At 45.5% G+C, this 15,904-nt stretch overlaps 1 protein-coding gene and 1 long non-coding RNA gene across 6 annotated transcripts in view; one reads left to right on the top strand and one right to left on the bottom strand.

The window, feature by feature from the left end:
- LOC140127562 (uncharacterized) overlaps positions 1–8,766 on the bottom strand; it is a 34,357-nt gene extending 25,591 nt beyond the window's left edge. For 4 of the 5 annotated variants that reach the window (XR_011855013.1, XR_011855014.1, XR_011855010.1 and 1 more), the window contains exons 1-2: positions 3,733–3,817; positions 3,247–3,350 (exon numbers count right to left, since the gene is read on the bottom strand). This is a non-coding gene — a long non-coding RNA (uncharacterized lncRNA). Of the gene's footprint in view, positions 1–3,246; positions 3,351–3,732; positions 3,818–8,595 lie in introns of those variants that run through there. The other variant, XR_011855012.1, reaches the window with a different exon arrangement.
- Positions 8,735–14,276, top strand: SERF2 (small EDRK-rich factor 2). Its single transcript, XM_072148402.1, has 3 exons — positions 8,735–8,891; positions 11,822–11,924; positions 13,773–14,276. Exons 1-3 carry the CDS (start codon positions 8,885–8,887, stop codon positions 13,834–13,836), a joined length of 174 nt encoding a protein of 57 aa, XP_072004503.1. The 5' UTR covers positions 8,735–8,884; the 3' UTR covers positions 13,837–14,276.
- The last annotated feature ends 1,628 nt before the right edge of the window (positions 14,277–15,904 follow it).

Genomic DNA, 15,904 nt, shown 5'->3' on the forward strand with positions numbered 1-15,904 from the left:
ATCTTCATATAGGGCCCGGGTATGGGTCACTAGACTATAATGTTATAGTAAGTAATAAAAAAACATCAGTAATGTCTGTTGTAGCAATTTTGACCGACTGACACCTTTTGGTTTGCAGAAAAAAAAAGCTACATGCCACTTATTCCAAGCAAGTTCTGGTGGATTCTGCTTGAAATATTAGCAAGCTGTCAAAATCTGAACAGTTGCGTGAATGAACTCTAAAATGTAGCTAGTTGCATCATTCTTGCAAGATTGAATTTAAAGGAAATCTACCATTTGATTTGATGCATTGTGAAGCAAACATACCTTGAGAATGCCATAGCTACACTGATGCAGGATCATATCTTGGTTAATCCCTGTGCCCAGTGGTTTTGCGGAAAAAACAATTATAACATTGGGAAAGTTGGGTTAGGCTGGCTGACATAAACAGGTTACACACGGGAACTTGTAATTACAAATGGAGATTAGTCAAGTCATGACTAATCAACCTGAGCTGGATCACTCATACACAGCAGCTGGGGGATGGTGCAGCAATTGATTATTCCGCCTTCAGGCACAAGCCAGGAAGTACATCACCCTCTCCTGCGGTGAATAGGAGAAGCACTGAAGCCATAGAAATGACAGAGCTTCATTATCATAATGTTATATCTGTTTTATCGGCAAAACCACTTAGCACAGGGATTAAACAAGATATGATCCTGCATCAGTGATTCTACAGCATTCTCAAGGTATGTTTGCTTCATAAGGCATCAAATCAAATGGTAGGTTTTATTTAAAGGACATCTACCATTACTGTAGATTACCTGATGGTAAATGATTATTACTTAACTCCCCCATGCTGTCCCTGTGTGTCCCAAGCTTTAAAGAAATGCGTCCCTGCAAATAAATAAAAAATGAAGCTTGGGACACACGGGGACAGGACGGGGAAGTGAGTAATAGCCATTTACCATCAGGTAATCTGATGATAGATGTCCTTTAACAAAATAATTGCTAAATAAACACGAACCACTAGAGGGCAATGTTGCTACAAAAAAGATTCAGCTAGTTCTCAGAACCTGTCTCCAAAATGTTCAGGCCATCATGTTCACACTGCATTTGCAATGAGCATTTGGGATATTTTCAGGAAACACTTCTTGCACATATATTATATAGGCACTTTCAGCAAATAATTGATATTGTTTGTATAATGAAAAGTTCCAATACACTTTCTATGTCTAGTTCTCGGCTTGCTGTCATTCTAGAGGAAGCTTTATTGTTTATCCTGCATGTGTAGCCATTAAAATGCACAGCCCTGATTACTTTCTATGATATAACGTCTACCTGTGTTATATCACATGAGCAGGTAAAGGTTTTTATCCAAAAATAAGTAAACAACAAAAATATAGAAAGATGCAGAAGAACAGGCACTACCCACGTCTCTCCATACTGTGGACACAGTGTGAACTCTCCCCAATAGCACAGGACGGTACCTTCTCCAATCGCTGGTGTAATGGGATCTATTGTGGTGCTCTGTTCCCAATAGAATAGAAGCCAGTAGTGGAAAGTCCAAGAACAGAACGGCACTCACTTTTCTCAATCCACGATTCCTTTATTCAAGCGTTAAAACATCAGACATCTGAGGACGCCGGGGTCCACAAGGTAACAGCCTGTTTCGCGCGTATAGCGCTTTGTCAAACCTCAGGTGAATTGAGAAAAGTGAGTGCCGTTCTGTTCTTGGACTTTCCACTAAGTAAACAATAAAGTTTCCTGTGGAGTGACAGGAAGCAGAGATCTAGAAAACTGCGAGGAATCAATAAAATCAATTGAAAGCATATTGGAAAATTATATAATTTGTCATCACAGAAACAATATAAATTATTTGCTGAATATGGACAACCCCTTTAATAACTGACATCTAAACTAAAATTAGGATTTAATTAATTTAAAATTAGGAAAACCAAGTATGGTATTGCTGAACAAGCATATTATATTGCGTATAGAAGGGATAATTGCTCTCAGACACTTCTAATACATCTCCTGCAAATGTACCTAAGTAATACCCCTCATTTGACAACTCACCACGCTCTGCCCCCATATAACATATATACCTCTCAAAGCAGAGCTGACCCATAATTATTTTTATATAAATAAAAATGACCATAATAATATAATTTTAATAATGTATTATTCCCCTATGATAAATTGAGACATTTTGCTGAATTTTACATATAAAAATGAGACCAGCATAGAGTTCTCAATTTGTTATGGAGGCAATATATTTGCCTCCAGTCAAATAGACACAGTCACAGTCTCCACTGAAATCAGTATAGTTACAGTTCCCCAACAGTATATATAGTAATAGTACCTTCACTGCAGAAACCAGTAATAGTCACAGTGCCCCCACAATATCCATTATAGTAACAGTACCCCTAAGGTAGCCAATATAGTCATGGTGACCTTACAGTAGCCATTATATTTACAATGTCTCCACAGTAGCCATTAATTACTCCAATTTCACTGTAAACCATATTCTGTGTTCAGGTGCTTTGTAATGGGACCCAACCCCTTACTTCAATGGCAATACTAATCCAGTCACACTGATAAAGGAGTCAATCATAAGATATATATTTTACTGGGTAATATGGCAGCAGACACAACTACGGAGATTGAGTCAATATAGTCACAATACCTCCACAGTAGCCAACAGTCACAGTGCCCCCAGTAACCAATAGTTACAGTTCTCTAGACAACAGTCACAGTGCCCCATAGTAGCCACAAAAAAAGGTAATCCTCACCTTTCCACTACTGGCACCTCCAATACTGGTCTCAACTACATCCACACATAAACAATTGATTGCTTATTCTCTAAGTATAGGGATAAATCTTTAGCCTCAATTAATATTCATCATTATTCATTCATTAGCAACTTTAATTACCATATAAGTTAATAAAATAGATTAAAACATTTCTCTGCGTATAATCTCTAATGTTTATTTATTAGGACATAAATTCACTACCAATACAAGGTAAAAGGACACCTGAATACTTGTAGTGAGGCATATTTCCAGGCATTAAAGGGTTAATCCTTCAGCTCCCTCCCTGTGTGTGACATCATAATGTATGACACGTGTAGACACGCCCTCAATGGTCACAGATGTTGTGCTGATGTCATAATTACTGAAGATTCCATAATATCTGGCGCACTGCTGTGCCTGCTGCCATTTTGTGCCATTGGACCTTGAGCTTGACTACCTACAATATACCTACCTTGATGCAATTTGGAGGTTCTACCAGGGATGCCCCATCAGCCCAGGACTCAGCACCACAGCGCCGCCATCCTCTTCAAGGGGTTGTCTGCCTCAGACCTGGAGCTGCGAGGGAGGAAGGGACATCCACCACCAGATCAATTGGGTGAGAGATATTTATTGGCAGTGACCCTCTAAGCCCAAAGGAAGGGCGACCCTTCAGCCATGGCTTCCCTAGAGGTTTCCTCCACAGGGGGTTTTTCCTCTCCTGAGTGCTGAGGGGTGACTCTTCGTGAGTCGGGGGTCTGCCATGGGAAGTAGGATTATAAATAAAGATTTGGCCATGTAATTCCCAATGACGTGCGTTTTGTGTATTTATTGTGTCTTCTTTGGGTTGAGAATCAGGGTCCATACAGGGTCTGTACACATCACATATCACACAGTCATAGGGGAACATAGTCCAATAACTGCCCCTATGGATGCATCTGCCCCAGTGGTTGCCCCTTACCATGTGAAGAAGCCAAACTGCCCAGTTATCACATGTACACACATCCCTGGGGTAACAAGGCCCAGTACATGCAATAACTGTCCTGGTTACCCATAGTGACCAATCACAGCACAGCTTTCATTTCTGAAAATTCTCTCTTAAAATAAAAGCTGCTCTGTGATTGATCGCTAGGGGAAACAGAGACATCTTCCTATTTAGATACTTTATTAACATATCTCAATCCCCCTCATATTGTGCCACATATACCCAGCATATTGTGCCTTCACCACCTCCACTTTATATCCCCCCCACACACACTTTACCCTTAGTTATGCCCCCCCCCCGATCCCGCCCTAATATTATGGCTCTCTCTCCATCTTCAGCTCACCTATCCTCTTCTGTCTTTATTGCTGCTGTGTGTAGCACTGAAGCCAGAGGACAATGATGATGCAGGGAGCCGACTGCTCTCTGCATGATCTTTGAATTCAACAGTGGAGCAGATCCCAGAATCTAGTACTATCCAGCAACATCTGGGACGGTTAGGAGGTTTGCCTAAAATGTTTTGAATTACTTGATACATCGATTCACCAAAACTGTCTAAAAGTCGGCTTGCCCCCTTGGAGTCATAAAAGTGTATAAAACTGTTTAAACCCCAGATACATGTGGTGTTTTGAAAAACATTCGAAAAATTCCCCCAACCTCCAAACGGCATACCGGATCTTCTAGGACAGTGATGGGCAACCTTTTGAGCTTGGTGTGTCAAAATTCGCCAAAAAAACGAGCATAACTCGGGTGGTGTGTCACCTTGACAAAAAAAACATAATTTTGTGATATTTATAGTTTAAATAACACTTATGTATATTATTTAACTTCTAGGGTACTTTAACCCTAGGTTGTGTGATTGATCCTACCATGTACTGCCATACTACAGTATACTACATTATGGCAGTATATGGGGATTTTCCCAATCATCTATTACTATGTGCAAATCACACATTGTAATAGATCGGTTACAATCAGACACGTGTGGAAATGCTTAGGAACCTGTCATGAAAGTTCACATTATAGCGAGGGCGCAGGCGCCACTGTCTGCATCTCCCTCATGCTCTCTTGGCATGGAGAAGGTGTGAGGAGCAAAATAATCACACAAGGCAGCAGCAATGTGACCTCTGACTGTGCTGCCATCTTCCCCCCACCACAACTATCAGGAGCTGCAGAGGAGCCTCCTGGGTGTATGGCCGGGTCACCTCTCCTGCTGTTCCCCATGCTGATACCTGTGCTGACTGGAGACACTAGGCACAGCTCACACATGGGGAGGGGCTGGCCCAGGGGAGGAGGAGGAGGGGGGAGTGCTGGAAGCTCAGTGCAATCTCTCAGCCTCCCGGCTACTGCACCTGGTCATGTAGGATGAAACTTAACTCTCAGGCAGCCGTGTGTCAGTGAAAATGGCTACGCGTGTCAGCACTGACACGCGTGTCATAGGTTAGCCATCACTGTTCTAGGAGGTTCTGACCTGGCAGAGTTTTTAGCTATATTCTTCTTTTCCAGCTGAGCCAATCGTAAATATGGCGGCCTCCTGGCTCCGGAATGACCCGTTCCTGACCCTTCATTCCGAAACTGAGCAGTAAACCTGAAAAACTGGCAAGTAGTGTGGTGTAGCAGCTGTAGAGGGCTTGCCATGCTACGGGGCCCGCCATGTTAGGCTCCGCTGAGCGGGGCCTGTCCCTCTATGTTCCTCATGAGGGTGGTATGAATACATTATGACTTGGAATCTCTCTATGTCCCTGATGCACAGCTGCTGCTGCATGGCCAGCCCAGTCCATCTTGGTTTTGGTTCTCCTTTAGTCTTCTGGAGTCATGTGACATATTCTGAGGTTGAGCAAAAAATTTGTGCTGAAAACCTCTAACTCGGCTTACACTCGAGTCTATTAAAAAAAATTAACACTGTACTCACCTTTCCGACGTCCGCCATAGGTCCTCTTCTACTTCCATTGCTCCGATGCCTCCTCAAGTCCTTTGGGTCCTCTTTGGGTTGTTCCGCTCCTTTTCGGGTCCCCTCATGATGACGTTGGCTCACAAACAATGAAGTCGGCAACGACTGACTTCATTCTGTGTGTTGGCCGAGTGCAAAGACCCAAAAAGAAGCAGAACGACGCAAAGAGGAGCAGAAGAACCTGAAGAGGACCCGAGGAGGCACCGGAGCATTGGAAGCAGAAGAGGACCTACGGGGGATGTCGGAAAGGTGAGTACAGTGTTAATTCTTTGGTAATCCTTGGTCTAATTACAGCAAAAAATTTTGAAACTCCAATTGTCACTGGTGCAAAAAAAAATCTACAATTTTAAAAGATACAGTTTCTACATACATACAAATTCAACTTAAGAACAAACCTATGGAACCTATGTTGTACATAATCCATGTATATATATATATATATATACATGTATCTTTATATATATCTGTGTGTATATATGTATATATACATACAGGCAGTCCCTCAAGTTACGTACAAGATAGACGTCACCCCGTGTACATACGTGCCGGCTGCACGCTGACTTACCGTCCATGCTCCAGCAATGGCGCCTGTGGTCCAGCGGGCACGTTCCCTAGGATGAGTGCGCGTTGGTTCAGTGAAATTTAGAGGAACAGCCTGCCGCTAACCGCGCAGGCCGGCCGCTGCCCTGTTATATAACCTGCCACTACCTGTGACCCCTGCCGGATCTTTGTGCCTGTTGCCAATGAGAAAGCGTGTTTTTGTGACACTTGTGATTTACCAGTTGTGACTTCTGCTTCATTTCCTGACTTCGATTCTCTGCCGCCTGTCTTGGCCTTCTGCAACGTCCCTGACTCCGATCCTGTGCTGCCGTTTCTGTACCTCACCTTGGCCACTACCGCGAGAAGGTCGCGCCTTTGGAGCAACCTGGTGGTTTCCCGCCGCAGCAAGTCCAACCCACTCTGCGGCGGGTTCTGGTGAATACCGAGTTCACTAAGGCCCCTTTCACACTTGCATTTTTGACGCGCGTTTTCTGCGCGTGCTTTTGACGCGCAGAACTTGCATTGCACTCTGACCCATTGTAATCAATGGGTCTTTTCAGACTTGCATTTTTTTTCAAGCACACACTCGCGTTTTTTTTAACGCGCGTTTTAATCTCGGCATGCTCTACTTTTGCAAGTCATGCGCGTGAAAAACGCACCATACAAGTCTATGGAGATGCATCAAAAACGCTTTGCACTCTGAGACACATGCAAGTCCAATGCAAGTGCAATGCGTTTTTCACGCATCAATTGCCATAGAAAAGATAGAGACCAGTCCTGAGTCCATTTCACAGGGCATTTTCTGCGCGTGAAAAACGCATTGAAATTGCATCAAAAACGCGCGTGAAAAACTGAGACACTGAACAAACTCTGACTGAAAACTGATTGAACTCTGATGCAAAATGTGCGTTTTTCACTGACCAAACCCTGATCGCACCCACGTGAAATGCAACGCGAGTGTGGAAGGGGCCTTAGACTCCGCTCCAAGGTGTTGGCTTACATCGGCTTACGTGGTTCAGTGGGTTCAACACCTCCGATCCTGACAATAGATTCTTTAAGTTTGCTCTTAAGTTAAATTTGCATGTAACTTGGAACAGGTATATTTCACAATTGTAGCTCTAGACAAAAATTTGTCCCTGTGACACTTCAATTTTCAAAGTTTTGTGCTGTCATGGGACCAAGCATATATGATATGCGGTATGTGTGTATATTGTATGTTTATACTGTATGTTTGTGTATAATATATATATATATATATATATATATATATATATATATATACACATTATGCCTAAGTGTATGATGTATATAAACTACTAGCTGGTGTTGCCCGGGATAGTAAATAACTGCCCTTAGCTATAACAAAATAAAATGGGTTAATAAAAAATATGTTAGATCTCTCTCTCTCTCTCTGTATTCTCTATTACAGGGGAGCATAGGGGAGTCTCCTAACACTGCTGTGAACCCTGCAAAATAATTATCTGTAGGTTTTTTTCCATTCACAGCTAAAAGGAGCGAGTGCTTATTCAGACGTACGTCTACGCTGCTGTCCACAAAAAAACGTGGATGTGTGATGTCCTTGTTCCGTCCATATTGTATCTGCATCTGTTTTTTTTTCATGCGTATTTGTATGACCGCATACGAATGTCATAATTTTAAAAATAGTGCAGCAATTTTTTTCTCACAGTCACATCAGGGAAAGAACCGGACATGTGTTTGTGAACAAACCCTGAGGGCGCGTTCACACGTTGCGTTTTGACCTGCGTTTTCATTGCGTTTGAAACGCATATACAACAGCTGAGGAGAGGTGATTTGCCTAATTTCATCACTGTTAACGCATGCGTTAACAAAACGCATCGTAAACGTGATGTTAACGCATGTGTTAACAGTGCGTTAACGCATGCGTTTTGTTAACGCATGCGTTAACATTGCGTTTACAAACGTAAACAGTAATGTAATTAGGCAAATTACCTCACATCAGCTGTTGTATATGCGTTCCAAACGCAATGAAAACGCAACCAAAACGCAACGTGTGAACGCGCCCTGAGGGTGCGGTCACACGTTGCAGTTAAAACTGCATCACAATCATCTTTGAGGTGGTTTTAGGTGCAGTTTTGTCAATTGAACAGGTGAAAGACATGAACTGAACGAGTGAATTTGATTTTGAAGGAGAAACCTGCTCCACAAATGTCATTCACTTGTTCATTTCATGTCTTTCACCTGTTCAATTGACAAAACTGCACCTAAAACCACCTCAAAGATGATTGCGATGCAGTTTTTACTGCAACGTGTGAACGCACCCTCAGAAAACCATGAATTCTGCAAAAACTTAATGTCCTGAGTACACTTACAATGCTGCCCTCTAGCGTCCACCACAGTGTCTACATCCCGAGCAGCTCACGTGACGCTCCGTAACGTGACCACGCGCCTCCCGCTCCCATTCGCCGATCGCCCCGCAGGCTCCTCCTTTCTAGGGGCGGGGTCTTATATGTAGCGCATTGGAAATAGTTGTTTGTGGGACTGCTGCGCTGACGCACGTGATGTGCGACAGCCAATCAGTGACCGGCGAACGGTGAACCGCAGCGGACTGAGGAAGAAGTTGGTGCCCGACTGGGGAGCGAGTCCCGGAGAACCGGAGCCATGACCCGTGAGTATAGCGGAGAGGAGCGGGGGCGCGCGGCCACAGAGGCGCCGCGTGTGTGTCTATTCGTGACCTGATTGGAGGGAGCCCGGGTAGGCCGAAGCCTGAGGCCTCCCTGCCACGTCTACAAGGCCTGGATCGCCGGGGCCAGCTGGGAGTGATGCGCCTGCTACTGTTAGTGCGGGCAGGGAGAGCCCAGGCCTAGTGCTCCGGGGCAGCTCATGGATAATCTGGGGCCTGGCTGCTGGGCCGATACATCTTCTTTCTGTGCATTGAGTTTCCTTCTATAATATCTCACACGTTTATAGATCAGCGGGGAAGATGCGATGTGTGATATGTGAGCTATGGGTAGGATTCCCTCCAACTCTTTACAGACAATTTGTGGGCGCCCCGCGGGACGTGTGTGGGCGCCCCGCGGGACGTGTGTGGGCGCCCCGCGGGACGTGTGTGGGCGCCCCGCGGGACGTGTGTGGGCGCCCCGCGGGACGTGTGTGGGCGCCCCGCGGGACGTGTGTGGGCGCCCCGCGGGACGTGTGTGGGCGCCCCGCGGGACGTGTGTGGGCGCCCCGCGGGACGTGTGTGGGCGCCCCGCGGGACGTGTGTGGGCGCCCCGCGGGACGTGTGTGGGCGCCCCGCGGGACGTGTGTGGGCGCCCCGCGGGACGTGTGTGGGCGCCCCGCGGGACGTGTGTGGGCGCCCCGCGGGACGTGTGTGGGCGCCCCGCGGGACGTGTGTGGGCGCCCCGCGGGACGTGTGTGGGCGCCCCGCGGGACGTGTGTGGGCGCCCCGCGGGACGTGTGTGGGCGCCCCGCGGGACGTGTGTGGGCGCCCCGCGGGACGTGTGTGGGCGCCCCGCGGGACGTGTGTGGGCGCCCCGCGGGACGTGTGTGGGCGCCCCGCGGGACGTGTGTGGGCGCCCCGCGGGACGTGTGTGGGCGCCCCGCGGGACGTGTGTGGGCGCCCCGCGGGACGTGTGTGGGCGCCCCGCGGGACGTGTGTGGGCGCCCCGCGGGACGTGTGTGGGCGCCCCGCGGGACGTGTGTGGGCGCCCCGCGGGACGTGTGTGGGCGCCCCGCGGGACGTGTGTGGGCGCCCCGCGGGACGTGTGTGGGCGCCCCGCGGGACGTGTGTGGGCGCCCCGCGGGACGTGTGTGGGCGCCCCGCGGGACGTGTGTGGGCGCCCCGCGGGACGTGTGTGGGCGCCCCGCGGGACGTGTGTGGGCGCCCCGCGGGACGTGTGTGGGCGCCCCGCGGGACGTGTGTGGGCGCCCCGCGGGACGTGTGTGGGCGCCCCGCGGGACGTGTGTGGGCGCCCCGCGGGACGTGTGTGGGCGCCCCGCGGGACGTGTGTGGGCCAGGGGCTACTAAAATCAAAGATGTCTGTGATGAATTCTGGCAACAGAATCCGGTTGGGAAGCGGACCTCCCCTACATGTTACTGTGTGGGCAGTTGGCTTGGACCCCACCGTGTTGTGATTGCACCCGGTAGATGTCTGTGTGCCATAAATTAGCTGCAGGTTGTGTGGCTTACTGAAGGTGCACATATCCAGTAATGTGCGTACGCCAGGTAGAATATGCTGCACAAAACTAAAGGAAGAAGAAACCAACTTCGCTGAAATTAGAGTGGGGTGACATTAACGCTTGTAAATATATGTTGAAGGGTCCACTTCAATGTGGACATTTGATTAACCTAAGATACTTGTGCGTCGGCTGTGTTACTTAGAGGGTGTCTGATAAGTATGAGCGGCAATGGTTAAAATGGATCTATTCCACGCTAAACCATACTGTATACTCAAGCCCTAAAGACTTGTGGCTAGACCTACAACCTATAGTAATCCCTTTAATTTTGCCTTAATGGAAAAACTCCACTCACCACACATACAAGTGCTTCTCCATAAATTTAAAAAAAAAAAATCAGCAAAAAGTTATTTAGTAATTCAGTTCAAAAAGTGAAACTCGTAAGTACGAGACCTTGGAAACTACAGCCTAGTTCATGAGGCCATAGAAAGCCTTGGGGCTGTGTGCTTGCTGCTGAACGAACACCCTACACACGACCATCTGTATGAGGGCTCCCAGGTGGAGCTCTGGATGCGGGCACCTTAGTGTACTTTTTCCGCAGGCGGCAATGATAAACTGTAAGTCTGCAATAAAGCTTCATTGTTCCCATGACAACACAACATTTTGAGTGTCCGATTGTCACGGAGATAAATTTAAACAAAATACCTGTTGCAACTTGTATCCGAATTCTGCATCGACTTTAAGGGGACTAACTTGCTGATTGGTGGGGGTCTCAGTGATGAGACATCCACAGATCACGAAAACTAGAGGTCCCACATACCTCTGTCAGACCCGTTAGAGTAATGGAACAGACGGCCGTGCATGGACGTTCTGCTCTATTAATCTATGGAGCTGACGGAGATCGGTGAGCACCGCGGTACCCGGGACCCCATCCTGTGGATACGGCCTAACTTGTGTTTGTGGGAAAACCCCTACAAGCTATGAGATAAAGGGTACAGTTTGGGGGGGGATTAGGACTGACCCATGAGCAATAGATAAACAGTTCCCTGCCCTGTGTATTGAGAATGTTGCTTCCTTGAGATTGATTGGGGTCTAAGATAGCTCAACCCTCAAAGGCGAGCACCATCCACCTACTCTTTCTTTCAGTCTCCCTTTATATCTCTACTGTTCTATGAAGTACATTGTGTTTTTGTATATATTAATACATTGTGCACATGTTGTACAACTACACCAATTGTTGCCAAGATCACAGTATTTGGGGGGTGGTTTGGAGAGTAACTCCTGTACTCCATATGGCAATAAGACAAATTACATATAGGCACAGTTGCTTTCCCTGCCAGGGTATACTGTGTAACTGCCCCAAAATGAATTTTATTTTGATCCATTTGTCAAGGCCTAATAAAAGATCTTATTCTACAGGTGGAAACCAGCGTGAACTTGCTCGAGCGAAAAACCTAAAGAAAACTCAAGATAAAGCAAAAAAGCAAGACGATGGTTTATCGGCTGCTGCCAGAAAGCAGAGGTAAAAGATTTAGTACTGAAATAATAGTCAGTGGTGCAGGGACTGTGCGCTGACTGAAATTCACCACAGTGTAGACGATTGGACTCCAAGCATCATAGTGATGCATGATCCAAGGAGTCCCTTCTTCTCTGTGGATTAGCAGTACCAAACTGTAATCATTATAGTGGGAAAGAAGGGACTCCATATATACATACAAGGTAGTATGTTGCAGGTCTAAGGCATATTTGGAGTAGTCCCCAATATTTTCAGAGGTTTTGTTTTAACTCCTTTTGGACCGACCGCTCACTTTCGATGTTGCTGCAGTTGTCTACTGCTTCTGTGCTAGAGCTGGGAGTGGGCCGGGTGTTGGAAAACCTAGGGAGATGAGGTTTATTTACTGCTTTTCACTTCTCACTCTATCACTCTGAAGTAGCACAATGCAGAGAGGAGCAGAGCTGGAACTGCCGCCTCCCCTATAGACTCGGCGGTCACAAGGAGTTAATCGACCCAGTATAGCTGTGATCAGTATCAGCTGATCTTTTTCTTTACAAAGCATCAGCGCCCCAGTTACAGGGGAGAACTTTTTAAAGAAAAAAATGAAAAAATAACTGAAAATTTCCCCCAAGGGTCTTTTATGACCTCACAGGGGACATTCACCTTTCACAATATAATAAAAATCCCCCACTACACTACTAAAAACATTGCTATAGTTGCCCCATGTGCCAGAGATTATACATATTCTATATCAAAACAACTGAAACAATATAGGAAACTATATATTTACTAAAAAAAAATGCTGCAAAAAAGGGAAGTTATCGCCCTTAAATCGCCACGTAAAAAAAAATTCGCTAAAAATGCCCAGTCATTAACCCCTTACCGACATGTGCCGTAATACTACGTCATATGCCGGATGTGGGTGTATGTAGAGGGCTCACGGGCTGAGCCCTCTCCATAGCCGGCAAGTCTTTGCTGCATATTGCAGCAAAGGCTTACCGGGAACACCCGCGGTCGGTGCCATCTTGCCGATACATGACAGCCTCGAGTCTTCTTCTGGCAGCTTCGTGTTAACCCTTTCATTACAATGTGCTATGAGCACATTGTAATGAATGAGGAGGGAAATCCCCATATACGGCCATACTGTAGTATGGCAGTATATGGTAGGATCGTACAGACACCCTAGGGTTAAAGTAGCCTAGGGAGCTTCCTTTTGAATGACACGCTGTTTTATCAATCCCGTGGTGCTAAAGGTCGTACAGTCCTAAAAATGATAACATTGAAAACGTAATCAAAAGTAGCAAAAAATGACACCCCCCAAAGCTCTGTATACCAAAGTATAAAAAAGTTATTAGCACCAGAAGATGGCAAAATCCCCCAATTTTTTTTATCTACAGAGGTTTTAATTATTGTAAATGTATGAAAAAGTTATAAAACTATACAAACTTGGTATCCCCTTGATTGTACCGACCCAAAGAATAAAGTAGACATGTCATTTGGGGCGTACAGTGAAATCCGTAATCCAAGCCCATAAGAATATGGCGCAAATGCGTTTTTCACCAATTACGCTGCATTTGGATTTTTTTCCCTGCTTCCCAGTACACGGCATGGATATTAAATACCACCATTTTGAAGTGTAATTTGTTATACAGAAAACAAGCCATCACACAGCTCTGTACATGGAAAAATAAAAAGTTACAGATTTTTAAAAGGTGGGGAGTGAAAAATGAAAACACAAAAACGAAAAAGGGCTGCGGTTGGAAGGGGTTATTGCGTCATTACTGATCATATTTTTGGTGGGTTTTTTTTGTCTGGTTTTTTTTCCCCACTGGTTTTATTCTGCACTTACACACTATAACCCATTCTTTCTTTTAGAGATGCTCAGATAATGCAGGAAAAGCAGAAAAAGGCGGCGGAGAAAAAAGATGAGCCGAAATAGCATTGGTGGATTGCATGTGATGGAGGAAGATGATGACGAAGCGATGATACATTGCCCAATCCCTGAACAAAAACATTTGGCTATATGGCTTTATTTGCCTAAATGCAGAGTTTTTATTTTTTCCACTGTGCATCATTTCTAGCCTTTTTTCTTTTGTCATACACTAGTAGCATAGATTTTTGTTTTTATTCTGCCTTGTGTATATATTATAAATATACCACTTTTATTCCACCCCTGCACAGAGCTCAGGCCATCATGTTTCTCTTCCCTCCGGCTTTCTCTGCATGCTGACCTAGCTTTAGTTACGTCAGCCTTAGAAGACAACTTCTGATGGAAATCAAGATCGTACAAACACTTCACCATAATTTGAAGTAAATTGTCATTTTGTATTCACGGTGGACCCAGTCAAATATTCAATAAAGTGGCTTTTTTTTTCCGTGGTTGATGTCTTGTAATAGGCCAAAACCAAATCATGTTCAGGGTAGTAGATCTGTATGTTAAATTTCCCACCAGTTACCATTTATGATGCAGTCGCACTTCCCGTCTTATGCATGCGTTTCAAAATGCATTGCCCCAGCTGGAGAGATTTGATTATGTAAACAGCTGTTAACATTTTCATTAACATCACATTACCGATTGGGTTTTGTTAACACATGCGCTAATGAAAGCGTTGACAGTTGGTTAATTAGGCAAATCTCTCCAGCTGGTTTGAGACACGTGTAAGATGCGACGTGTGACTGCACCCTCAGTCTGTCTAGGCCAGTATTGGGAAAGTATTCTACAAGCAGGAATTCATCTAACCACCCCATAAAAGCTCTGTTAATACTATGCGGACATGTTTTGTAACTAGATCAAGTCTTTAATTTGTGTTTCGATTGGCTAGCTGGTAGTAAATCTGTTGAATATATAAAAAAAAATCTTGCCATTCCAATATTCATCACTAATACTGAAGCCAGTGATTAGCCCCAGCAGTATAATAATGTAGACTATATGATAAGCATACTTTTGTTTTTAGTCCAGTTCATGTTTTATAACTACCAGAACACACCTTTAATTCTGTAAGACAGGATAGTAATTCTGCCAGTGTTCCTATATCTTGGCTAAACTTCTTCCATTTCTATAGGACAGGGGATTGGAACCTTTTTGGCCGATAGAGCCATATTTTAAAAAGTAATTCTGTGAAAGCCATACAATATGTTTAAAACTAAAGTAAATGTGTACAAGTAGTGAAGTGTCCTGCAGCAGCCGTGCCCCCTCATAAAAATAAACCCCCGGTGTAATTTTCTTCCTGCCAGCACACACACATATTTTGTCAAATAAGGCTGGTTTCACACCACGTTTTATGTATATGATAAGTTTATACCTCAGCATAACAACCGACATATGTGCTTAGGGTATGCATTGACAAATGGTGGCAGACAGAGGCGTAGTTATTGGGGCTCATTTACTTACCCGGTCCTGTCGCAATCCCACGGCGCGTTGTCCAACGTGGATTCGGGTTCCGCCGGGATTCACTATGGTCGTGCGCCCGATATCCAGTAGGTGTCGCCTGAGTTCGCCTGCTTCTTCCTGGTGCATGTAATTGCTTGATCTTGCGACACATTTGGTTTTTTAAATTCTGCAGTCTTTCCGAATCCGACGAGTTGTCTGACGGCCACACCCCCCGATTTCGGTAGAGGGCTTTATCCTCTTTCATATATACCTTCTATCATCAGTTTACCTATAAAATTCTCCTACAGTCCAATGTGTACCTCTGGCGAGCACATTGAGGGCTGTGCAGTCCTCCAAAGAAATGCTGCCCCACACCATTACTGACCACTGACAAACCGGTCATGCTGAAGAATGTTGCAGGCAGCAGATCGCTCTACTTGGAGTCTCCATGTGTTCAGTTTGAACCTGCTTTCATCTGTGAAGAGCACAGGGTGCCAGTGCCGAATTTACCAATCTTGGTGTTCTCTGGCAAATGCCTAGTGTCCTAGACAGTGTTGGGCTGTGAGCACAACCCCCATCTGGCCCTCATATCATCATCATCATGGAGACCGTTTCTAACAGCTCCCAACCATCCCGG

The sequence above is a fragment of the Engystomops pustulosus genome, chromosome 4, assembly GCF_040894005.1.
Source record: "Engystomops pustulosus chromosome 4, aEngPut4.maternal, whole genome shotgun sequence".
NCBI classification, from domain to species: Eukaryota; Metazoa; Chordata; class Amphibia; order Anura; family Leptodactylidae; genus Engystomops; species Engystomops pustulosus.